Below are 27,403 nucleotides of genomic sequence, written 5' to 3'. Positions count from 1 at the left end.
TGTGTGTGTGTCAGGTGCAGCTGCATTTTGTGTGTGTGTGTTATTATTTTAGTGTACTACTGAATAACACAACTAGCTAACTGAACACATAGGATATTGTCACAGGAAATGGCAGAGAGAGTAGGAAAATAAGGACATTATAACAAACACTACCAGTGATGCTGCTGGCTAGAAGTGCTGTTAGGAATACACAAATACAGCTAAATACTGTTAGTAAGATAGCAGTGCAACTAAAACCACTATTACTTCCTACTGCCTCAACAACAAATAACAATAAAGACAATAACATATATTTAACAACTTTGAACAGGTGGTAAAAAACAACTAAGTGTTCACATACGTTTCAGGCATGCTTACAAGGAAGTCATATTCTTTGGGAAACGGTACTTACTGATGGATGGCCTGTAGAAACTTGCGCTGGTGTTTGCGCACCTTAGCGTGATCTATCTTCTTGACCAGCTTAGTGTGTTTGTAGATGAGCCATGTTTCCCTGAGTACATTGGCAGCTGTGTTCTTTACCTGCGGACCAATGAGGAAACGCATGTGAACCCTCACAAATCAAATCAAATCAAATCAAATCAAATTGTATTGGTCACATGCGCCGAATACAACAGGTGCACACATTACAGTGAAATGCTTACTTACAGCCCTTAACCAACAGTGCATTTATTTTTAACAAAAAAAGTAAAAATAAAACAACAACAAAAAAAGTGTTGAGAAAAAAAAGAGCAGAAGTAAAATAAAATAACAGTAGGGAGGCTATATATACAGGGGGGTACCGTTGCAGAGTCAATGTGCGGGGGCACCGGCTAGTTGAGGTAGTTGAGGTAATATGTACATGTGGGTAGAGTTAAAGTGACTATGCATAAATAATTAACAGAGTAGCAGCAGCTTAAAAAGGATGGGGTGGGGGGGCAGTGCAAATAGTCCGGGTAGCCATGATTAGCTGTTCAGGAGTCTTATGGCTTGGGGGTAGAAGCTGTTGAGAAGTCTTTTGGACCTAGACTTGGCACTCCGGTACCGCTTGCCGTGCGGTAGCAGAGAGAACAGTCTATAACTAGGGTGGCTGGAGTCTTTGACAATTTTGAGGGCCTTCCTCTGACACCGCCTGGTATAGAGGTCCTGGATGGCAGGAAGCTTGGCCCCAGTGATGTACTGGGCCGTACGCACTACCCTCTGTAGTGCCTTGCAGTCGGAGGCCAAGCAGTTGCCATACCAGGCGGTGATGCAACCAGTCAGGATGCTCTCGATGGTGCAGCTGTAGAATTTTTTGAGGATCTGAGGACCCATGCCAAATCTTTTCAGTCTCCTGAGGGGGAATAGGCTTTGTCATGCCCTCTTCACGACTGTCTTGGTGTGTTTGGACCATGATAGTTCGTTGGTGATGTGGACACCAAGGAACTTGAAGCTCTCAACCTGTTCCACTACAGCCCCGTCGATGAGAATGGGGGCGTGCTCAGTCCTCTTTTTTTCCCTGTAGTCCACAATCATCTCCTTTGTCTTGGTCGAGGGAGAGGTTGTTGTCCTGGCACCACACGGCCAGGTCTCTGACCTCCTCCCTATTGGCTGTCTCATCGTTGTCGGTGATCAGGCCTACCACTGTTGTGTCATCGGCAAAGAGGCAAGGTGTCACGGTTTCGGCCGAGACTGCTCCTCCTCCTGGTTCGGGCAGGCTTCGGCGTTCGCCGTCCCCGGAATACTAGCTGCCACCGTTGTATGTTTCGTGTGTTGATTGCTTTGGTCTGTCTTGTACACCTGTGTCTGTTTGTGTCCTGATTACGTGTCCTATAAGTTCCTTGTTTTGTGTTAGTTAGATTGTGTGTTGTTGTCTGCGTGTCGTTTGGAGCTGCGTGTTTTGCGCTCTGTTTGTTTTGTTTAGTGTTTACGCATGTTTGCGTATTTCCCTCGCCTCTGTTTTTCGAGGTCGTGTCTTGTATATTTTTCACTTTGGACTAGTAAAGTTTGTTGGACTAAACCTCTGTGTCCTGCGCCTGACTCCTCCACCACATCCACATCGGTTCCTTCTGACAGAACAACACACCCCATTTATGGAGTCAGCAGGATCAGCGGCGGCACCCAGGTCGCTGGAAGAACGGGTCAGCTATCAGGACACCATGATCCGGCAACTTGAGGCCGTCCTGGGTGAGGTGTCCAACACTCTGCGCCGGTTGGCTACTGGAGAGGTGCCCACGCCCTCTTACACCATCCCATCACCACCGGCCAGTCCTCCTCTCTCAGCGCCGGAACCCAGTGGCATTCGGCTCTCGCTCCCGAGGGCATATGACGGTTCTGCAGCCGGGTGTCAGGGGTTCCTCCTGCAGGTAGAACTATACCTGGCTACCATACACCCAGCGCCCTCGGGATACGAGAGCGTCTCCGCCCTCATCTCCTGTCTATCCGGCAAGGCGTTGGAGTGGGCCAACGCCGAATGGAGGGGAATAGACGCCGCTACCATCACCTACGCGGAGTTCTCCCGCCGCTTCAGGGCTGTCTTCGATCACCCACCTGAAGGGAAGGCGGCGGGGGAGCGTCTGTTCCACCTCCGACAGGGGAAGAGGAGTGCACAGGAGTTCGCACTGGAGTTCCGGACGTTAGCTGCGGATGCGGGGTGGAATGAGAGGGCCCTCATCGACCAGTACCGGTGTAGCCTACGAGAGGACGTTCGTCGTGAGCTGGCCTGCAGGGACACCAACCTATTATTCGACCAGCTGGTGGACATCTCCATCCGGCTCGACACCCTGCTGGCCACCCGCGGACGTCCCGAGTGGGGGTCGTCCATTCCACCCTCCAGCACCTCCGAGCCGATTCCCATGGAGCTCGGGGGTGCTGGCGCTAGAGAGAGGAGGAGAGAGAACCCGAGGGGGGCCACCCCCTGCACCAACTGTGGCCGTGGAGGACACACCGCGGCCAGGTGCTGGGGAGGGTCTCCTGAGAGAGGGGACAACAGGTCACGCACTGGGGAGTCATTTCAGGTGAGTAGGCGCCCCACTTACCCAGAGCTCTCTGTTGGTCACATGAGTATTCCTGTGAGATTTCCACAGGTGGCACCTCATTCCCAGCATAAGGCGCTAGTAGATTCAGGCGCAGCTGGGAATTTTATTGATCGGGCATTTTGTTATAGGTTAGGAATTCCCCTTCGGCCGGTAGAAGCCCCTTTTCCTGTCCACGCCTTAGACAGCCGGCCGTTGGGGTCGGGGCTGATCAGAGAAGTCACAGCGCCACTTAAGATGACGACGCAGGGGGGTCATGAGGAGATCATTCAGTTTTATCTGATTGACTCTCCTGCGTACCCCGTGGTGCTGGGGCTTCCCTGGTTAAGCGCCCATGATCCTACCATTGCGTGGCAACAGAGGGCTCTTATGGAGTGGTCTGCCCAGTGTGTAGGGAGATGTCTAGGTGTTTCCTTAGGGGCGACCTCGGTAGAGAGTCCGAACCAAGTGCCCGCAATGCGCATTCCCCCTGAGTATGAGGACTTAGCACTTGTGTTCAGCAAAACGAGGGCAACACGGCTACCACCTCATAGACAGGGGGACTGTGCGATAAATCTCCAAACAGGAGCGGCTCTTCCGCGGAGCCGTGTGTATCCCCTGTCTCAAGAGGAGACAGCGGCTATGGAGTCTTACATAGCCGGTCCTTGGCACAGGGATACATACGGTCCTCCACTTCCCCGGTTTCCTCGAGTTTCTTCTTTGTGAAGAAGAAGGACGGGGGTTTGCGCCCGTGTATTGATTACCGTAGTCTCAATCAGATCACGGTTAAGTACAGTTACCCTCTTCCACTGATTGCGACTATGACGGAATCATTACGCGGAGCGCAGTTCTTCACAAAGTTGGATCTCAGGAGCGCGTATAATCTGGTGCGCATTAGGGAGGGGGATGAATGGAAAACAGCGTTTAGCACCACCTCGGGTCATTATGAGTATCTCGTCATGCCATACGGGCTAATGAATGCTCCTTCAGTCTTCCAATCCTTTGTTGACGAGATTTTCCGGGACATGCATGGGCAGGGTGTGGTAGTGTACATCGACGACATCCTAGTGTACTCTTCTACACGAGCCGAGCATGTAGCCCTGGTGCGCCGAGTGTTGAGAAGACTGTTGGAGCATGACTTGTATGTCAAGGCAGAGAAATGCCTGTTCTTCCAGGAGTCCGTCTCCTTTTTGGGTTATCGGTTGTCCGCGTCTGGTGTGGAGATAGAGGTAGACCGTGTGTCGGCCGTGCGTAATTGGCAAACTCCAACCACTGTAAAAGAGGTGCAGCAGTTCTTGGGTTTTGCTAATTACTACCGGAGGTTTATCCGGGGCTTTGGACAGGTTGCAGCTCCCATTACGTCCCTGCTAAAGGGGGGTCCGGTTCGCTTGCAGTGGTCAGCTGAGGCGGACAGGGCATTTGTCAAGCTGAAGAACCTGTTCACCTCGGCCCCGGTGCTGGCGCATCCGGATCCCTCTTTGCCATTCCAAGTAGAGGTAGACGCGTCCGAGACCGGTATTGGGGCAGTCCTGTCACAACGGTCCGGCACGCCACCTAAGCTCCGCCCCTGTGCGTTCTACTCCAAGAAGCTCAGCTCGGCGGAGCGCAATTATGACGTTGGGGACAGGGAGCTGTTAGCTGTAGTCCAGGCCCTAAAGGTGTGGAGGCATTGGCTTGAGGGGGCTCAACACCCTTTCCTCATTCTGACTGATCACCGTAACCTGGAGTACATCCGGGCAGCTAGGAGATTGAACCCTCATCAGGCTAGGTGGAACATGTTCCTGACCCGGTTTGTTTTTAAGATCACATACATCCCAGGGTCCCAGAACGGTAAGGCAGACGCCCTGTCCCGGCGGTATGACACAGAGGAGAGGTCCATTGAGCCTACTTCCATACTGCCGGAGTCTTGTCTGGTGGCTCCGGTGGTATGGGAAGTCGATGCGGAAATCGAGCGGGCACTGCGTACCGACCCTACTCCCCCCGAGTGTCCTGTGGGGCGGACGTACGTTCCGCTCGAGGTTCGTGATCTACTTATTTATTGGGCTCATACATCACCCTCCTCTGGACATCCAGGTATTGGCCGGACAGTGCACTGCCTTAGCGTGAAATACTGGTGGCCAACGTTAGCTAAGGATGTGAGGGTTTATGTCTCCTCCTGCTCGGTGTGCGCCCAGTGTAAGGCGCCTAGACATTTGCCCAGGGGTAAGTTACATCCTCTGCCCGTTCCACAACGACCATGGTCCCACCTCTCGGTGGATTTTGTGACCGACCTACCCCCTTCCCAGGGTAATACCACCATTTTGGTCATTGTGGATCGGTTTTCCAAGGCCTGTCGTCTCCTCCCACTGCCGGGTCTCCCTACTGCCCTACAGACCGCCGAGGCCCTATTTACCCACGTGTTCCGGCACTATGGGGTCCCCGAGGATATTGTGTCCGACCGAGGTCCCCAGTTCACCTCCAGAGTCTGGGGGGCATTCATGGAACGCCTGGGGGTCTCGGTGAGCCTTACCTCGGGGTACCACCCAGAGAGCAATGGGCAGGTTGAACGTGTCAACCAGGATGTGGGTAGGTTTTTGAGGTCCTATTGCCGGGACCGGCCGGAGGAGTGGTCGAGGTATATCCCCTGGGCAGAGATGGCCCAGAACTCTCTCCGCCACTCCTCCACCGGTTTAACACCTTTCCAGTGTATTTTAGGGTATCAGCCGGTCCTGGCACCGTGGCACGAGAGCCAGATCGAGGCTCCTGCGGTGGACGAGTGGATTCGGCGCTCGGAGGAGACGTGGGACGCTGCCCATGTCCATCTGCAGCGGGCCATCCGTCAACAAAAGGCGAGCGCCGATCGCCACCGCAGTGAGGGACCGGTGTACGCACAGGGAGATCGAGTCTGGCTCTCGACTCGAAACCTGCCCCTCCGCCTGCCCTGCCGGAAGCTGGGTCGGCGGTTTGTGGGGCCCTTCAAAGTCCTGAGAAGATTGAACGAGGTGTGTTACAGGTTACAACTGCCTATTGAGTACAAAAATATTAACCCCTCGTTCCATGTGTCTCTTCTCAGGCCGGTGGTAGCTGGTCCACTCCAAGAGGATGAGATAGGAGAGACCCCTCCACCCCCTTTGGACATCGAGGGGGCACCGGCGTACACGGTCCGGACCATCTTGGACTCGAGGCGCCGGAGGAGTGGTCTCCAGTATCTCGTGGAGTGGGAGGGGTACGGTCCGGAGGAACGGTGCTGGGTGCCTAGGAGGGACATCCTCGATCCATCCCTCCTGACAGAGTTCCACCGTGGGCATCCCGCAAATCTAAAAAATCTTGGGTGGTCTCTGGGGAGATAAATCTAGCTAGCTATGTCAGCCATTGGCTAGGCCATCAGAAGCTTGATAGAATGCATCTGCCATTAACTGTATTAGGGCAAAATGTTGGAGTGACTGTGGAATCAACCAATCACATTGACTTGTAATGGGTGGGACCGTTTTCACAAAAAGTATTGAAACTGTTGCCTTCACGAAGGCTAACAGGTCGATATGCAATAGCGAGCAGTAGTTTTCCCACAGTCTAGCTAGCTAGCTTCTGTTGTAGGCTAGTTTGCAGCAGCTGCAGCAGGTGTTATCGAAGAGGATGTTGTTGCTAATTTGTTAGCTTCTCCCTTTTCAAGAATAACTTTCAACAAGAAGTTAAGTTTCAAATGATCATAATCTGGTGAGTGGAACTGTGTTTTTTTATTGCAACTCGCATGCTGTTAGCCATCTCTTTGAAAACAACTTATGTGTGTGAAGCATTTACACTTTAGATCACTGGTTACTTTGTGTGCTAAACGTGAAATGCTTAGCCTAATAGTTGTGTTTTTGTATTCTTATGATTGGGACCTTATGTCTCAGTGAATGGACTGCTGTCTTTCCATCTGCCCTATGCAGTGGTGTAGTGGTGCCTGGAGAAGTGGGTCCTGTGTTAAGGAAAGGTGCCCAGTGTGAAAAATCCTGTTTTCCTATAGATTTTTCAGATTTTCACTCTGAAAATAACACTTTTTCAAATAAAGAAATTACAAAAATTTGAGGTCTGGGAAAAATCTAAAATATATATTTTGGGAGGGTGTAGTAGCCCTTTAATTAAATTGAGCAGAACAAATGCACTCCCCATTGATACAAATCAGCATTATATCATTCTGTCAGGTACAGTGGATTGCGAAAGTATTCACCCCCCTTGGCATTTTTCCAATTTTGTTGCCTTACAACCTGGAATTAAAATGGATTTTTGGGGGGTTTGTATCATTTGATTTACACAACATGCCTACCACTTTGAAGATGCAAAATATGTTTTATTGTGAAACAAACAAGAAATAAGACAAAAAAACTGAACTTGAGCGTGCATAACTATTCAACCTTCAAGTTGGATGGTGTACAGCAATCTTTAAATCATACCACAGATTCTCAATTGGATTGAGGTCTGGGCTTTGACTAGGCCATTCCAAGACATTTAAATGTTTCCCCTTAAACCACTTGAGTGTTGCTTTATCAGCATGCTTAGGGTCATTGTCCTGCTGGAAGGTGAACCTCCATCCCAGTCTCAAATCTCTGCAAGACTGAAACAGGTTTCCCTCAAGAATGTTCCTGTATTTAGCGCCATCCATCATTCCTTCAATTCTGACCAGTTTCCCAGTCCCTGCCGATGAAATACACCCCCACAGCATGATGCTGCCACCACCATGCTTCACTGTGGCGATGGTGTTCTCAGGGTGATGAGAGGTGTTGGGTTTGTGCCAGACATAGCGTTTTCCTTGATGGCCAAAAAGCTCAATTTTAGTCTCATCTGACCAGAGTACCTTCTTCCATGTGTTTGGGGAGTCTCCCACATGCCTTTTGGTGAACACCAAACGTGTTTGCTTATTTTTACCTTTAAGCAATGGCTTTTTTTCTGGCCACTCTTCCGTAAAGCCCAGCTCTGTGGAGTGTACGGCTTAAAGTGGTCCTATGGACAGATACTCCAATCTCCTCTGTGGAGCTTTGCAGCTCCTTCAGGGTTATCTTTGGTCTCTTTGTTGACTCTCTGATTAATGCCCTCCTTGCCTGGTCCGTGAGTTTTGGTGGGCGGCCCTGTCTTGGCAGGTTTGTTGTGGTGCCATATTCATTCCATTTTTTAATATTGGATTTAATGGTGCTCCGTGGGATGTTCAAAGTTTCTGATATTTTTTTATAACCCAACCCTGATCTGTACTTCTCCACAACTTTGTCCCTAACCTGTTTGGAGAGCTCCTTGGTCTTCATGATGCCGTTTGCTTGGTGGTGCCCTTTGCTTAGTAGTGTTGCAGATTCTGGGGCCTTTCAGAACAGGTGTATATATACTGAGATCATGTGACAGATCATGTGACACTTAGATTGCACACAGGTGGACTTTATTTAACTAATTATGTGACTTCTGAAGGTAATTAGTTGCACCAGATCTTATTTAGGGGCTTCATAGCAAAGGGGGTGAATACATATGCACGCAACGCTTTTCAGTTATTTCTTTTTTAGAATTTCTTGAAACAAGTAATTTTTTTCATTTCACTTCACCAATTTGGACTATTTTGTGTATGTCCATACATGAAATCCAAATAAAAATCCATTTATATTACAGGTTGTAATGCAACAAAATAGGAAAAACACCAAGGGGGATGAATACTTTTGCAAGGCACTGTAGGCCTACATGGCAGTCAACATTTTATTGGGAAGGTTTTTTGAAATGTTCATGCAGACAGTGCATGGTGACTGAATTGCACATCACAAATAGCCTAATAACCAAGACTATGGACCAAACTTTTTCAATACATCGTTTGCATACCCATTGTTGCCTTAGTTAGCAGTTACTATAAGTTGAAACGTCTTTCCTACCTACCGGCTAGAGATGTCATTCTTCTGTGAGCTGCTCCATGGACAACCAATTGAGAGATGCGCGCTCTTGCTGCCTGCAGATGATGTTCTGCTGAAACTATGTGTGCTGAGCGCATGTGAATATATTTCACATGCTTTGCGATTGTCTAGGCTACTTTGTGCATGATTTCTCTATTGTACTACATAATTAATAAATCGTATACCTTCACTACACTACTTTGATATGCAACAGAAGGGATTGTTTCAATAGGCGATATGATATTAGTGTTTCAAGAAAGGAGTATATATATTTGGCCTGGCTAATTGCTTTTATGCGCTGACTGAATGGAAGCTGATAGTTATGAGTTTTTTACTCCCCTGGCCTCACTGTCCGAGACAGAGTCCAGACCGAGTGAAAATGTATCTGAAACCAAGACAAGACTGAGACACTCAATATGTGGTCTCGAGACCGGACTCGAGAACTACAACACTGGTGTCTCGAATAACACCTGCTTTGTAACATATGCTCTATATGGATTTACTTTTAGGGAATTGAGAAAGGTAGACTTGTAGGGAACTGAGAAAGGTAAACCGATGAAAATACATCTTATAATAATCATAATAATATTTAATATATGCCATTTAGCTTTTATTCAAAGCGACTTTCAGTCATGTGTGCATACATTTTACGTACGGGTCGTCCCAGGAATCAAACCGACTACCTTGCAATTACCAGTAGTGTAAAGTACTTTAGTCAATTTTTGGGGGTATCTGTACTTTACTTTTCTATATTTTGGACAACTTTTACTTCACTGCATTCCTAAAGAAAATAATGTACTTTTTACTCCATACATTTTCCCTGACACCCAAATGTTTATGAATGTCTTTACTTTTACTCAAGTACGACAATTGGGTACTTTTTTCACCAATGGGCATTATAAGCGCCATGGTCTACCAACTGAGCTACAAAGGACCACCTGGACATTAATTTGTTCTTTTTAACAGTTATTAATACCGTGTTCCGTCAGGAACCATAAACGACAGTTCTTGTATTATTTCTAGACAACCTCCCATACAGTAAGTGATGTGACATTTACTTTAGTGCTCAGTGGTGGAAGATCAATGATGCCACTAAAGTGAGAGCATGAGTGACTCACTCGTTTGCAGAGTTGTGTGTCCATCATGAAGTTGTGGACATGCTTCTCAGCCTTGGTCAACTCCAACTTCCTGGCTACCACGGCGACCACCAGCGCAGTGCAACCCGCTCCCTATTGGTCAGAAACATAGTCAGGCCCATAAATCAATTAACCTCTGAAAGGTGACTGCTGAGTTGAGTCATTGTATTAGTTTGGAGGAAATGTTGAGCTGCTCTAGAATAAAGCAAGTTGCAGAAACAAGATTTCAGATTTCAAACATGGCTGTTTCGTGGGAATAGTATGCCTAATAGTCATTAAATATTGCATGAAACACACACAAAACCTCATTTCTAATGACCGATAACATACCATGATCCCTGTAAGCAGACATACGCCTTTCCCACAGTACGTGTTAGGTACCATGTCTCCATAGCCAATGGAGAGGAAGGTAATAGAGATGAGCCACATGGCTCCCAGGAAGTTACTGGTCACTTCCTGTGTGTCATGATACCTAAAGTAAGGAAGAGAGAAACAGAGGAAGATACCCATCAGTGACACCCAATACTGCAAAGGGAACCTGAGCATGCTGGAGAGGCCGTGAACTAACAGAGGTGGTTGCTGTTAAAGAAGCTATACAATGTGTGCAAAGGGTTTCACCTTTCGTCATGCCTGCACTCCACATCTAAAAGGCACCCAATCGATGTTGGAAACAAAATGGTCAAACGTTATGAAGTTGTGCCATTGCATTCCAATCTACCATAGTTTTTTAGTCAATGCTCTGTGGTAAATTAAGATCAACATTCAATCATTCAATGAGTAGCCAAATTATAATGATATGGAAGGGAAAACATAATTGATTTAAATAATCATTTTAAAGAATCTGATAAAATGCTCATGGTGGTTTGAGAATTCTCCACAGCGAAACACTGAACATATACTGTATGTATCAGTGTCTATCAACCAACATGAGAAGATAGATGATTTCACTTGAGAAGCATTTAAAAATGGACATAAATCCAGATGTACACGTGAAATTACAAGATGATTGGAATGAGGAAGTAACATACAGTAAGTTATGCAGCTATGCATTTAAGCGTTATGAGAACCGAAGGCAATTAACTTTAAGTTTGAGTTTTACAGGATTTTAATACCAACTAACCACTGGTATTCTAAAATACTATAACCATTTTGATCAGCGCTCATCCCCAACAAATACAAAATCAATGCAACCAAATAATTTGCCTTTACAACATTTTGGAGTGTCAATTCTCGTTTCTTCCAACATGATGGGGAAAAAGAACTTTGGATCTCGAGTGTGAAGAGATTTAACTACCCAAACAAAGGTTTGGTTATGAACATCATCCCTTCAAACTTCATCACTTCACTTCATTTTTTGGTTTGTTGAAAATGGCAGCCAACCATGCGATAGCCAAATGCCCCCCAAAACACAGCAGATATATAATTGATTGAACATTGATAAAGACATTCCTATCCCTTTGCATTGTGGGGAAAAGTTCCAAAATATACATGTCCAGCCCAACCCTCCCTTTCTTTACATACCATTTCCCTGATTGGCTAAGGAGCTGTCTAGGAGGAGTCAAAATACTGAGGCTCATTGCTCAACTGGATTACTAACAACTCTCAAAAGTACACAGGGTGACTATTAAGGATATAGAGCAAATGCCAGATTGCTGGTCCATTTTTTATGTAGTGGGCCTGTCTAACTTTTTTGTGCAAAATTAGAATTATCTGGCTAATAATGGGGGCCTCAAGGAATACAATGGGCCAGTGTGGGGGCCTCAAGGAAATAAATGGTCCATTGTGGGGGCCTCAAGGGAAAAAAAGAGCTGGTGTTTTGAAATGCTAGAGACGATATCTGGTCTGAGTCCGCCCCTGATATAGAGGATGATGTTTTCTGCTCCCAGAGATTTTTTTCGAAAGGGACCCTTGTTATACCAATTAAGAATATGCTAATGACTCGATTATGCAGCAGTGACCCAGCATATGGAATTAAAATGGCCGGAACAATTCCACCTATTCAAGGCAGAAATACAGTTTGGAACAGCTGGGGCAGATGAACTATGTTGGAACTCAAAAGTTTCCTCAAAAGAAAGGCTTCTTAAAAAATCTCCTCCTAGACAGTTCACTTTCATTAACAAACGAATCATGCCTTCAGCAGCTGCTAAACTCTTATCTGCTTAACTCAACTCTGCTTTCATGCTCAATGTCAGGAAAAACATCATTATCCTTTTTTTCCTCAGAGTGAATAGTGTGGGTTCAAGCTACCGTATGGCATGCAAAAAAGCAAGTCGATACAATACCATGCAGGCATTAAAAAGATGTCCGCATCCTGCATGCTGAAAAGCCAGTATATTGAGAGCAAAGAAAACGACGACAAAACCTGAGGTCTATTTAGAAATTAAAACCATCCTTGACAAATATCGCAATATTGTCAAGTGGATGGGGGTTGAATATTTACTAAGACAGTGTTTTATCTGTAAGCAGGAGTAAAAACGCATTAAGAAGCTCAATGTTTTTGACGTCCCTGTCTCTTTCACCTGGATTCTTAGCCTTCAATAGCATGCCTTCTGACAAGGCTTAGAGCAAGGAGGGAACCGCTATAGTGACTAATTCGCTAATTTTAGACAATCTATGATTAAAACGGGCAGAGACATGAGTCATTCCAGATCACTAATTCTGTGACAGAACCTTGTAGAAGTCGTGTCTGTCAACATAATACACTGCTTCCTATTTTACCATCTGAATAATGTGAAGTTAAGTTGTAAAGGTGAAATATGTCCTTAGAGTTATTTGCTACTACGTCGTGTTAATTGTTTGGTGAATCATGATGAGTTCCACTCAATCGGCTTGGTTCATCAGGGTTGGGTAGATATGTAGTTTACTCACTGAAACTGTCTCAAATTGCATGGATACTCTTGACGGCACCAATAACGCCTTTGTAGGAGGAGTACTGTGAAAGCGATTAGAGCATTACACAATTCTAGAGGTTCGCTTTCCATTTCCGTAATGGTATAACACGGTGTAAGTTTCCCTGTATCGGGATGTATTTGCTTTAAGAATAAGTTTGATTGTGAATCTCTACTTTTAAGGCTGGACATCGTTTGGTGCGGAATTACATTTTTTTGTTGCATACAAAACTGTAGGTAGGTTTTCACAAAAATCCCAGAATCTTGAAAAGGACACAAATAGACAAATGTCCATAGACTACAGTAATATGGGCACTAGAAGCTATGGACGCAGAACCAATCGATGGCATTTAGAAGCTCTCAATATACTGTGTAGAGTATTGGCATAGCATGGAGAAGAGCTGGCACCACTTTCGACCTAGTGCGAGACAATTGGAATTGTCTGAAATAAAATGTCTCCCACCCTTGCAAAATATCCCATAGAAGTAGGCTTTCAAAACATCCTTGTGTTATAGACTTTTCATTGTTTGTATGATCGCTTTCTCAAAAAACTCTGTATTTCCTTACTTCGTCAGCAACTCTATTTGCAAGTACACACAGCTGAGAAAACTAGACATCAATGCACCTTCCAAAAAGGCTTTAGAACATGTGAATACTGTAGCTCAGTTGGTAGAGCATGGCGCTTGCAACACCAGGGTTGTGGGTTCGTTTCCCAAGGGGGGCCAGTATGAAAATGTATGCACTCACTAACTAAGTCACTCTGGATAAGAGCGTCTGCTAAATGACTAAAATGTAAAAAATGATTCACACTGTTGAAAACAACCTGACCTGTGACATCACCATATATCTACCGCATCAGCCAACACAAAAGAGACCATTGAAGAATGTCAATGTCATAAACAACATCACTGTCCTGGGTGGTGTTGAAGTACCAGCCTGGTCTCATAGACTAGATGTAACATAATACATTTAAATCTGGGACACACAAATTAGTACAATATACAGTATGTTACATTTGGTATTGTTACATACTTCAGAATTTTGGCAATTAAGCCCTTTATCTATTTCCACAGAGTCAAATGAACCAGTGGATACCATTTTTATGTCTCTATGTGCAGTTTGAAGGAAGTTGCTAACTAGTGTTAGTGCAATTACTAACCAGCGTTAGCCCAATGAATGGAAGTCTATGGGTAACTGCTAGCAAGGTACTGCTTTTTACTCTTTGTGTCATCTGGTCTTTTAACCCTGGCCATCTCCCCCAGCATTCTTTATCTCCCTCTCTCACCGTGTGTGGATGACCTCATGCAAGAGACAGATGGTTTGTCCCGGGGATATACAGTGGCAATAACTGACAATGCGTCCTCTAAGCTATTGGAGGGATTTCATGAACAAGGGATAAAATCAAAAGGCCTCTCTCAGTCATTACTCAAAACTTGCCAAAATCCTGTTGTCAGTTCAATGTAGTAATAAAATGTAACATATACACATTTACCAAAAAGATTGGTTGGAAAGAATTGTTTACTGTTACATACAGTATAAAGACAACATTACACAGTAGACAATGATAATGCCAAAAAAAGCATTATTTGTTGCTTGTATGGCATGCAAGTCTGATTAAACAATTAGACTGATGACTTGAAATTATCTGGCCAGGTTTTGAAACATTTTGTCTCACATTTTGTGGCACAAAGTCTCCACGCTACTCTCCACGCAGCCAGAAACAGTATCGCACTTGCAAAAAAACAGATTGGCTGGTGAAACGCATACTCGGCCCTCTGACCAGCAAACTGTCAATCAACACAGGTCAGGTGAGCCAGTTCATTCAGAAGGTTTTGGGGGGTCACGAGTGTGAAACTGAATGGGGAAAATATAATTTTAATAGGCTACATATAGCCTACCATTTGTATTTATATTAATACCTTTGCTTATTCGATCTGGTCAATAACATAGGCCTACGGCATTGGACCAAATCCTTATTTAAAAAACATCTAATCTGTGCTTCAGAACCAAAATGTTCCATGTCTTATTGACCAATGACCAGTCATTAGCATTGGCGCGCAAAGGCGGAAGCACATATCCAGATTAGTAACCAGAAAGTGCTTCTTTCAATTTCTCCAGTTTTGCCTGGCAACAACAGAGTAGCCTACCTACATTAATATTATCCATATAAAGTACCGTTTAGCAATCTGCTACGGACACATCTCTGCCACAACAATAGGCTACCTGGTGAATGTATTGATCATTTTCATATTTCAGATAGGCCTAGCTTGGGTGGGTTATAATTATATACCTCAGTTGTGGTACTGGCTATCTAAATATAGCTGTAACATCGCACTACCTTCAATACTTATGGGAATGAATTACGATATTTGTGAGGAAGAAAAAGGCTACAGACAGATCATGCTTTCCATCTGATCCTGCAACCTCCACTGCATACAAGCAATCATTTATATATACACTAGGTGACTAATTGGGGGCGTTGTGTTGAAGCCTCCATCTTGGCACTCCTCCACCTTGTAAAACATATTTTGGAAGCTATAGAAATGCATTTATTAATGGCTACATTTGTTTTTGCCACATTTATTCTATTACAGACACTTTAATACATACTTTTAAATTATATTATGTGAGCTAAACATAAAATTGTAATATAAAAAAGTATACTTTTTTTATTACTAATGTTACTGTCCCCACTATAACAAAAAAAATACTTAAATACATGTAATTTTGTCCTTGAAACATTTAATTGAAATGCTGTAGAATTCCATTCATTTCTATGGAGGACTGCTTTTACTGGGGAGTGTCAATATTGCTGACCGGTGGCTTCAAAGCCTCTCAATGGCCAATATATAGCATCCGCAATCCAGGGTTTATAAACATCATTGCATACAGGTAGGCCATATGAACCTGCTTGCTCTGGACTCCAGAGAAGTGACAATGTGACATGATATCCCCAGTTGATATTGACTGCTAACATGAATGACTTTCAGCTCAAAATGCAGGTGTAAAACACAGTTTATTTCTGTATCTTGCGTTTTGAAAAATGCATCACCGTTTATGGCTGAAATGACAGGCTACATTTGCACAGCGATTTTGCACGCGAGTTCACCCTATGTGCGCGTGCGTGGGCGGGGGTTGCAAGCTTTGAACAACTCCTTTTTTGGGGTCGCAGGTCAAAACGTTTGTAAACCACTGAGCTAGCGAACAGATTGCTGATTTGCTGTACAGCTATAGGATCGGGTGCAGTGCAAACTTTAAATTGTAGGGAGAGAGGATTGCCATAAATAAATATGTAGCTCCAAAAGTTGTTTGGTGATCAAGAATATTAACTGTTTACTTTGCAAGCTCACCAGCAATGGTGCATCAAGCAACAATTACTAGCATAAGCCTACTGGTCAATTGGTATGTCAAAATTGCTTGAAATTGATAATTTACTTATGAAGCTTGCATTTGGAATTTGTTGTTAAAATTAATTATTGCATAATTAAAATGTGTTGTACACAAAATAATGAAAAGGGCTGTCTGGTTTATATTTGTAGTTGAACAAGTTATTGCCTGTATAGAATTTTCTTTACTTGACTTAGAATGCACAACTTGGACTTGACTCGAGACTCGACCCGTTCTACTTGTGACTCGACTTGAGACTTGGACCTTGACACTTGAGACTTGCTTGTGTAATAATGAATTGGTCCCACCTCTGCCCTGAGCAAGCTACATTTTGGACAGGCTAATTTGCTCCTAATATAAGCCTCTGTAGGGGATAGAACATTAAAATGGGACTTGTCATATGCCTTAGCTTGTCCGTGTACAAACACCAGTCTAATTCATCATACTGTATCAAGCAAACTAATCGTAGCACATTTAAGGATTTGTAACGAGTGTTCATAAGTCTCCTTGATTTTGAGCAGTGGCATATATTATTTTGGAACAAATATGTTGAAATGTAAGAGGGGAGGGTGCCAGCGGCAGTAAACATATATAGATAGGATTAAACTCAACTGGTGACCTAATTAAAAAACTGAAAACCTAATTGTGTTCGCACATCCAGCCAAAATGCAAAGCAAGCACTCCACAAGGATTCTAGCAATATTTTCAAGGATTCTAGAAATTATATCTTTTCATTACCATTTACTAAACAAAATTGTAATAAAATCTATTTGAAACTAAGTCTCAATACTACGCAAGTGAAACAAGCCATAGCACAGCCAAAGCAACAAAAAATAAGAAAACCAAGCAAAAGTGTCAGATAGCACAAGACAACACAGAACATATCTCCTTTAAACAGCCATTGTGGCCTGAAGAGGAAAGCTTTTGTAGAGCCTCATGGAAAAGTACTGTAGTAACTACAAAAGCTCTCTTTGATAAACATAAACATCCTCCATGTTTCGGAACTTTGTTAGGTCATGCTTGTCCATTGTCAGTAAAAATACTGGATGGAATATCAATGGCATGATAAATACAGAGTGGGGGTATACTCCAATAGTACACAAAATACAACTCAGAATAACTTTTCTTGAAGGTCTAGAAGTCTACTTGGACCATCTTTCACACAACATACAGTGTGTACAGTTTGTGTGTGTGGAGTTAATTTTATATCACCACATAATGAGAACATTTTGAGAGTTTATGAAAGGCAAATTAATCCAATAGGGCCATTTCTGAACCAGAGATGCATACGCGCAAACTTGAACAGACCTACATATCCTTCATGGAATCTTTGTGGAATTTCAAGGTTTCACACACATATCTCTCAAGTCAGGATATGGCCTGTACTTCATTAACAGCCAAATCCGAATTTGAGAAAAGCACACAGAACTTGAACTTTTTACACAAACACCAATGCGTGATTTACACAAAACTTTGAGTTGTCGTGAAAGTTCAAGTTCAAACATACACGTACGTATCTCAGGTTAGGATTCCACCCTAGGTGTGTACTGTATCTTGTGGCAGAGTGACAACACACACTGGATATCAGTCAGTAACCAGCCAGTAACTCAACCCTGTTAATCTGTGGCGAGGGAAAGTCTCCTAACTTTCCAAAGCTTGTTACATGGCCAGAGGTCCTCAGGAAGACCGAGATGAGAAACAACGGTCTAATGTAGCCTTGAAAAATTGTGTTTCGTTTTCAGAGAGCGAGGGAGAGGGAGAGACAGTTAGAGAGAGGAGATAGGACCTGAGGGGAGACAGGCAAGGCATGCAAGTGTATCTGAGTTCTGACTGGATTAGGCCTGCTGGTTATGGATAAGGAAAGATAAATAAGTGGGGAGGATGAGGAAAAACTGCAAGCATGCCACGTTAGATGGGTACAGTAGTAGTAGTATGATATCCATAAAGGATCATGACGCAAAAGGGAGGGAGTTTGATAGGAAAGCCATAAGACTGAGGAGCTTAGATAAAGTAGGGAGCTCTGGAGCTGCAGTGACCAGCAGTGCTTCCATCTACTGTACCATCACGGTTCCTGCCAACTCCGCTGCCCAACCAACCAACCAACCCTCCCATCCACCCACCATGTGTCTTTCCTTCCCCCCGTCTAGGTGTATTCCAGACAGACTCTGTGCTTGTCCAATCTCACACTGTTCTGCCCTTTGGCTCAGGAGTGTGGCCAATGTAACGGCGCATCAGCAGATTAATTTCCAAACTTACGCACAGCACTTTGGAAAACAAGCGCCTCTTTTTTGGATGGGTTGGAATTATGTGATCGAGAGCAGTAAACATGAAGACTCCCATGCTGTTTCATTGTTTACCACAGGTGAGCACTCAATCCATGTTTTGAAACCTCAAACTGGAGACACTGCCTTTGCCTTGAAGAAAAAATACTCCTCATGACTCCATTTTGGAAACTGTGCTAGAATGGATAGCAACACTCTCACTATTCCCCATCCTAGCTGAAGAGCTTTTCGTGTAATGTTTATGGGTTAATGGGGTTATTATAATATGGTTAAATGTTAGAACTTTGGTTAAAATATTTGTCCAAATCAAGCCCAAATCCACATTAACGATTTTGTACCAGACAAATGACTTGACATTTATTTTCACCTCAAATAAGCACGGATGTCTTGTATGAATATTTATCTCAGATGAAATTCCTTTGCCACGTCTGGAGCAAACTGAATCAGCTGGGGAAGTGACAAAAGCCTGTAGAATACCTAACCATTACAACATCATTCAATCAATTCTGTGAGGGGAGACACACCATGAAATGGTGATGTGTGTGTGAACCCAAAGGACTAAAAAGCTTTTGTTCCTCAGCAAATCTTTTGAAGTAGATGCTAAAAAGAGTGGGTACATTATGGATCTATAACAATTGCATAAGGAAGAGGAATAAAAAAAATTGAATTGCCCTCAGGCTTGTTCGTGAAGGTGACTTGAAGGAGCTGCTCCATTTTATCACAAATTCCCTCCTCCTCCGCCTCCTCCTCCTCCTCCTTTTTACTACCGTAAAACAGTTTAGAAAGAGACGCTTGGTTCAAAGTGCTGCTCAAATCATAGGTTTCCCCTATGCTCATAGCCATTAAAAGCCTGGATGTGTTTTATATATATATATATATGGGTACCACATTAATCCCAACTAAGGGGGAAATACCTAGTCCTCCTTTGCCATACTCTGTTTGGAAAGGATAACAGTTTTATTTTGGGGGGCTATCCCTTGCCCACTCCCACCCCCCTCCCTCCCCCACTCAGGGCAGCAGTGGCGCCAGCTCAGTGCAAAATGATACGTTTTCCACTACAGAGCGAGAACTCACATGGTATCCCTATGGAGCAGCATAGTGGGGAAATAGAAAGTACAACACAACATTATAGACACATACACACGCACTCACACACACAAGACAAACACATACACATACATACACACCCAAACAAACGTAAACATGTTACTTTCAAATTGAAACCATAACTGGACTGCCTCATATAACATGCACTGCTGCGGACTAATTTGGCACGGAGTGGTGGTGGGCATATCATCTATCCTGACCCTATTAGTCACTCTATCGTGTTGACTCCAGCCGCATGTTGGGCCCAAGTACCATAAATATCCTTAGTACCATAGATACTGACTGTAGAGCTTGGTTACATTTCTCTATGTTTTTCCTTTGTAGTGTTGGGAGATTACTAGACAGATAAAACCCCATCAACAATGTCATCCATACTTTCTATTCATGATTTTCACTGTATTTGGCAACACCTGTATCTCTCATTGTTAAATTAAGACTTAAATACCAGTATGTCCATATTTGTGACAGTACCACTTTAAAATGGTGTTATGCAAGTAACTTCAGCAAGACACTATTCATTCCTGTAGACTATGATGAATAGAGTGTTCTTTTGAATGTGTGCCAACAAACTACTTGGTGAACTTGGATGCGAGTTGCACCTCACGCTACTGCTTTTCTTTTTCATGTGGAGGTGGAGCCAAAGGTCAAACACTGTTTTCTCTGCTGGCCCCTACGGCTCGAGGGTACAGGGGGAATTTGTTAGTGAGGTGTTAACAGAGGGAGGAAGTACGAGAGGATGTGGGAGGGAAAGGGAGGAAATAAAAAAAGCAGGCAAGACGTAGGAGAGCAACTGACCGAAAGACTGACTGACAAAATGACAGATTGGCAGCGAGCATTCCTGTTGACTGATTTGTTTGTTTGACTTTTTGACTTGCAGCCCTTTTCTCATAACGAGCCTTACAGGAGCTGACATCAACCCATCCCACCTCCCTCAGCCCCTACAAACCAAACAAGACAACTTAACATCAAAGAAATTATAAATTTCTCATTTTCTCTGCATAAAGCACGGGGTCTGAAAGTGTGCGCTCTTCCCTGCCTCCTCCATTTTCTCTGAGATCTGTGAGAATCCCCACCGCCCCCTTGAGATAAAGCCTGATGTGCAGTTTTGGAGGGAATGGGGATCCTTGGGGCTGCTCAGCATTACCAAAACAAACCATTCAGCAAACAAACAATTAGACACTCATGAATTATGGAAAAGCTGCTAAAATAGCGTAAAACAAGGACTAGGGACTCGTGTTGAGCTAATGAAACTTTTATTTTCTCACTCAGGCAGTAGTGTGTGTTTGTTTGTGTGTGTGTGGGGGGGAGGGGGGATACGACTCATCGAGACATTCCTGTGGACTAGTGAGAATGAATAGAACACGACAACACAACAGGACACCGATAACAGAAAATGAGACGGAGGGAGAAAGAGACGGGGGAGTGCCGACACACACAGTGCACAGCGGTGGGGCGTGCGTTTCTGTGGCGGGTGGAGGTGGTTTTCCCTCTCTAGGGAACTCCCTAGCTGTTGTTTACCTCTCGCAGACGCGCACCGTCCAGGCGGCGATGATCCAGGAGGAGATGCTGAAGACAAGCAGCACGGTGCCGGGGCAGATGGTCATGAGGGTCTTCATGACGAAGCGCGTGTTGAAGTTGATCTTGTTGAGGGCGCCAATGCTGCGCGACGAGGCGTCCGTGAAGAGCTTGCTGTGCAGCAGCATGACACGGCCGATCAGGTAGAGGCGCAGGAACATGGGGATGGAGAGGATGATGTCCACGTCGGCGTTGGCCGTCGACGGCGTGTAGGTGAAGGCAATCCGCGCCGTCCACGTGAAGCGGTAATGGCCCGGGATGGGGTGGATGGCGCACACCAGCAGCTCCAGCACGATGAAGAAGATGCGTTCGTATGTCATGGCTATCCTCCAGTCGTCAGCCCCATTGTCCACCATGAACAGCTGCGGAGGAGCACAAAATATCTTAGTTATGCACTATTTTACAGTCTTTATATACTTTCTTTTACAGTCTTTATATACTTTCTTTTACAGTCTTTATATACTTTATTTTACAGTCTTTATATACTATATTTTACAGTCTTTATATACTATATTTTACAGTCTTCATGTACTGTATTTTACAGTCCTCATTGGTCACACTTAACAGATGTGGGGTTAAAACCATGTATTTACCAGGTAATTATATAAGCAAGTAGTTTCTTACTGCAGTGTAGGTACACATTGTTACACAGTGCTTAGCTTTATACCAGGTTTTTAGACCATACAAACTTCATTAAATATTTAATAGATGCCCCTCTTCATATTTTAAATAGTCTTAAAATAAGTACCAGAGAGTACATTGTTGAGAGTACATTGCATTGTTGTCTCACAATTTCTCAGTAAATATCATATTATAAATCAGCTCAATTAGGACGGTAAAATATCTAATATACCCAATTAAGTTGACCTGTATAAATCAACTATAATATTACGATTTATTAATAATAGGCATCATAACACTCAATACAGTAGGATAATCAAACTCAATAACACTGCATGCTATACTGCATCCTTGAAATGTCATTTTCGAGCAATTCGGGCAATCGCCACACCACCACATAAATGACGGCATAATCAAATGGTATTTCCTGCAACATTGTTCCATTATTTCGACTCACCTGGATTTCCCGGGCATGGTACATTATTATAAGACCAAGCAATATAACAGTGGAAAGGCTGATAAGGCATTTCAGTGCAAATGAGTACGACGATTCCTGTAGTAAGAGAGAAAGATATAAACAAAAAAAATTTAGAGACAGTAATATTGACGACAAATATAAATATAGAAAATATATTAACATTATATTTAGTTCTTTATTGATGATTCATGTAGAACCTATGTTGACTTTCAGAAGAGTGATCATACCTGGGCTTTGCCTAAGAACTGTAAATGTAAAAGCATTAATATAAACTGCCTAATAAATCTTCAACTAAGTCAAGCAGTCTCAAGCAGTCTTAATGGTGGGCAAAGCATGTTGATTTTAGATTTCTAGTTGGACGGAGCAAACAATACCAAATAAATCCATCTAACTTCTATCTTCCAAAAAGGTTTCCCTCTGGAGTGACTGTATTAGTAGAGAAAAATAAGCAAAGCAGCTGGGGAGAGGAACACTGACAGCGCGGGCAAAAACAAACTGGTGAAAACACACCACCTATTATTAGCGTAAAACCTAACGAGAGAGCTGAGAAAAAAAAACAGCACCACAAAGTGTTGTCTCAAAACATGACAGTGGCAGAAAGTAGAGGTGAAACATTGGCTGTCTACAGTATGCTAACTACTAATTCATAAACGTCGCCACTAAGAGGGGAGAGAGGTATTTTCAATCTAATAGTAGATGCAGAAACGGCGCAGTTCTGTTGTGCATCACCTAGCATTAGCAGGACGTGACCCCACAGTGAGTGGTGCAAGTGATGAATTAGTCGTTTGGATGCTAGAGCTGCAACGCATATAAAGGAATCATAGATCTTTGGAATGAGGGCCTGCACTATTCGAGCTCCCGATGTGGGTAAAAAGCAATTTGATAAATCAGCTGTAATAGTGGTGGTGAGTAAAACGTGTTATGGTAATGACGGGGGGTTGTAATCACAATTCTGACAACAGCGACAAAAACAACAACGGGAATCATCATTCATAAACGTCACTAGCGATTGTAAAAGCTGCCCATTACTCGGTTGTCAAGGCCCGCGGACGTCCAAGTCGTTGTAAATGGATATTCATATGCTCTCTTGGGGTGTGGTCAAGAAAGAATGCGTTAGAATATGAGCCATTACACTGACCATGCAGCCAACAGACATGGTAATAGGCAGAGAGCAAATTAGCGAATGTATTTTTAGCAATCAACTAAATTGCTTTGGCTCTTAGGTCTCTGGCACCTCTCAAGACATTCTAATGTCTGAAATTATTTTTGAGAAGTCCCCAGTGAAATAACATTGAGTAAACCAATTAATCCACCTGCCAGAAGTTCAAGGATTCTTCAGTCCCAAAGCTCACTCCCTTTAATGCATCCTCCCCCCCCCTCCCCCCTTAATGGCTCAGAAAACCTTGATGTCCATGTGATGTGACATGCAAGATAGAAAATGACTCATCTGTATTGTAACAAGTCTTATGTGGGAGGAGTGCCATGTCGCTCAGGGATGGGGTCAGCTCAATTTCAACTCAGGTCAACTCCGAAAATGAATCTAAATTTACTTAAAAAATGGGTTAATACCCAGCAAAGAGTGGACGTCCTAAGGAAATTAGGCGATGTTCCCATTAGGTCCCTTTAAGGGTTTTGGTTCTATGAACGTTATAGGAACATTAAAACATGATGTTAACCTAGGGACCATAAGAGGACGTTCAGTACAGGTCCGGGTTTGGTCGCAGTATAACGTAATAAGGTATTTTGATGTCCATTAGGGACGCTACGAAAAGGTTCCTATTTGGTTCTGAGAGGACGTTATCCATGGGACATTCAATGATCACAAGGGGATGTTTCATGATGGTCATGAGGACGTCGCATGTTGGTCCCAAGGGAACGTTCTCTGGGGGACCTTTGTGTAGTTCCCTTTAATTTATCAGGACGTCACTGAGGACCATGTCAGGACCATGTCAAGACCTTTTTAGGACATTATCAGGACTTTCATTTTACTAGTATAATAATAATTAGGTGGGTACTTGTCAAATTTCACACATGTACAAGTGTGTATTAATACACTTGTTTTTTGCATATCCCAACTCTCCCTGAGACACCCTCGAATGTTGGTGGAGCATACTTTTCTGTTTTAATGTTACAGCTTTATCACTATGATAAATATAATACTTTTTCTTAAAAGGTGCTCAGCGAAATGACGTTGCCACAAGCAGCACCGTAGATATTGAGATGAGAGTGATCCAAGACTTTGCTCTCACACAGTCACACACAATATCTGCGCAAAACAGCAGCCGTGAACCAAGAGATTGTGAGTTTAAATGTTGAATAATAGTTCCTGTATAAACAAAGACAAAGAGCTGTGACTGGATCAGTGGTTCACCAATCAGGTCCTTATTGGAGGACAAGGGGTGATTTGTAATGAAGCTAGGGTGACCGTGCCCTGTGTAGAACAAAAAATAAAAAAACATTTTTGGGGGGGGTTTCTTTGCAACCATCAGGTGACGTCCCCGGGACAAACCGGGAACTAGCCAAAACCTCCAGGCGACCACTTCGTGAAGTTCTGGGGACGTGCTAACAACTTATTTTTGTTTGCAGGGTAGAAACCTTATAAACACCTATAGGCAATATTGGATTCATCAATTCAATTCAAATCAATTTACGGAATTGGCTGGACTTGACCAAAACCTTGCTGCTCTATCTTTACCTCATGCAGTTGTAAAAAAAAATACAGTAGCTGTTACAGCTATTACTTAGGCCAATCAATGCTGGCTCGTAGCATTGACTATGTGGTGACGCTAGCCAACAGTACAGCCTTGTAAACATTGGGGCCAAACCTTTCCCTAAATGCACTGTGAAAAGAATTCTGGACAGAAAGCACTGCCCAAATCCAAACTGATTGGTTGATAGAGCGAATGATAGGTCTGGGAGTCATGACCAGGCCGATGCGACCCTGAAATTACAGCAGCCTGCCGCCATGTTGGGTTGTCCTGACACTCCCATGCGCTGGTCAGGGATAATGTCCCAGCAAACAGGGGACGTCCTGAGGGCATTCGATGACCTTCCCATTAGGTCCGTTAAGGGTTTTGGCGCAACATTATGACGTTATCACATCGCGTGATGGTCCCAAGGGAATGTTCTCTGGGGGACCTTTGTCTAGTTCCCTGTAAGTTCCCAGGACGTCACTGAGGACCATGTCAGGACCTTTTTAGGAGGTTCTCAGGGCTTTCATTTTACTAGTTCTTAGGACATTGCGTGATGGTCCTAAGGGAACGTTCTCTGGATGACCTTTTTATAGTTCTCTTTTTATAGTTTTATAGTTGTCCCAGGGACGTTCTTGGGACGTTGTGTAATGGTCAGCTAGTTCCCGGTGACACAATGTCCCAAGAACTTCCTAAAATGTCCTTGTGGACATCCCCGGGACCAACCGAGAACTAAACAAAACCTCCAGAGGACCATGACACTACGTCCCAATAACATCCTAAAGACGTCCTCGGGAACGTCCACGGGACCAACCGGGAACTATAGAGGGGACCATGGCACAATGTCCTGACGACTTTAGGCAACCAACCGGGGACGTCCTAATGACTCATTATTGTTTGCAGGGGTCAGACACTTTGAAGTAGCTCTCTCAATTGTGATTGGGCAGCATCTTGTTTGACTGCTGGCTTCAAAGAGATTCTCAGAATACCAGCAGCTGTAAGGTTCTGTATTTATTTTCTTAGTTCACCTTGTGTTCTTGAACGTAGCCCTGTTTCTTTGTGTTCTTGAACGTAGCCCTGTCTTTCATTTTTGTTCATTGATTTCACCTGTGTTAGTTACTCACCTGGTCTCATCAGCTCCTTATTTAGTTCAGTTCTTCCTGTTTGTGCCTTGTGAGGTATTGTTCATTTTGACTCTACTAAGCCTTTTCCTAGCTCATTTGTGAGAACCAGTTTTAGCCTTCAGTCCTAGTTTTTGATTCACTTGCCTGTTTGCCTACCTGTGTATGACCATTGCCTGCCGGTGACCACGATTCCTGCCTTCTGCGAAGGCGTAATAAACACCTGCCACGCTCTGCGCGTGAATCTACACCTTTTTCTCCCTGAGTATTCATTACAGCAGCAGCCTAGTGAAAACAGCCCTTTGGCTAAGCTCTGCCCTCTGATACTGCAGCAGTTGTCTATTCCAATACCAAATCAAACCATTCAAAAAGGCCATCCTCATGAATATAATGTTGAGGCAGGTTTCTTTTTTAATCACAAGAATTCTCATTCTACTTTAATACACATATCTTTATGAAGTTTACTGTGTGTTCACCATGTTTAACATTACTGCATATCTAAACATAGCATAGGAAGGTCATTCCACCGAAAGAGTACGTTTTGGGTAGTGAAGTAAAAAAAGAACAAATGTAGCCTAATTTTAACATTCTGACAAAGATGTTCAACTTAATAAAAAACATGTTTTCCCATTTCGAGACGTTAAATACAAAAAGACTATACTAAGTGCCAATGAAGTGCCAAATAATGTAACAAGGTTGATGTTTCATCTTAAATCAGCAATAAATCCCCTTGTGACAGGGGGAATGGAAGCTTTTTGTGTGCAACAAGGAGGGGCAATTGAATACAAGCCTCACCCCAAACATATTTTTGTTTATTTCTAGCCTATCTATCTATGGCATGTTATGTTACGCTTGACGCACTCAGTTTTCCACGACAAAACCCCATAAAATGGCTAAAAAGAGTAGAAACAGCTCACCTGCTTTTACACTATGATTTGACTATTATATGCTCAATGTTTCACAACGCAGACCACGTGTAACTATGCCAGCCCAGGACCTCCACATCCGGCTTCTTCACCTGCGGGATCGTCTGAGACCAGCCACCCAGACAGCTGATAAAACTGAGGAGTATTTCTGTCTGTAATAAAGCCCTTTTGTGGGTGGGCCTATACCCTCCCAGGCCCACCCATGGCTGCGCCCCTGCCCAGTCATGTGAAATTCGTAGATTAGGGCCTAATTAATATATTTCAATTGACTGATTTCCTAATATGAACTGTAACTCAGTAAAATCATTGAAATTGTTGCATGTTGCGTTTTATATTTTTGTTCA

At 43.8% G+C, this 27,403-nt stretch overlaps 1 protein-coding gene across 1 annotated transcript in view; it reads right to left on the bottom strand.

The window, feature by feature from the left end:
- LOC311098695 (small conductance calcium-activated potassium channel protein 2-like) overlaps window positions 1-27,403 on the bottom strand; it is a gene marked incomplete at both ends in the record, with an annotated part of 54,204 nt that overhangs the window by 4,681 nt on the left and 22,120 nt on the right. The window contains 5 exons of the mRNA XM_084139231.1: window positions 392-519; window positions 9,967-10,077; window positions 10,315-10,456; window positions 21,167-21,585; window positions 22,302-22,397. Coding sequence (XP_083995357.1) covers window positions 392-519; window positions 9,967-10,077; window positions 10,315-10,456; window positions 21,167-21,585; window positions 22,302-22,397 — 896 coding nt within the window. The remainder of the gene's footprint in view (window positions 1-391; window positions 520-9,966; window positions 10,078-10,314; window positions 10,457-21,166; window positions 21,586-22,301; window positions 22,398-27,403) is intronic.

This window comes from Coregonus lavaretus, assembly GCF_964263955.1.
Source record: "Coregonus lavaretus genome assembly, chromosome: 23".
Classification (NCBI taxonomy): Eukaryota; Metazoa; Chordata; class Actinopteri; order Salmoniformes; family Salmonidae; genus Coregonus; species Coregonus lavaretus.
This window is presented reverse-complemented; position numbering and strand designations above follow the sequence as displayed.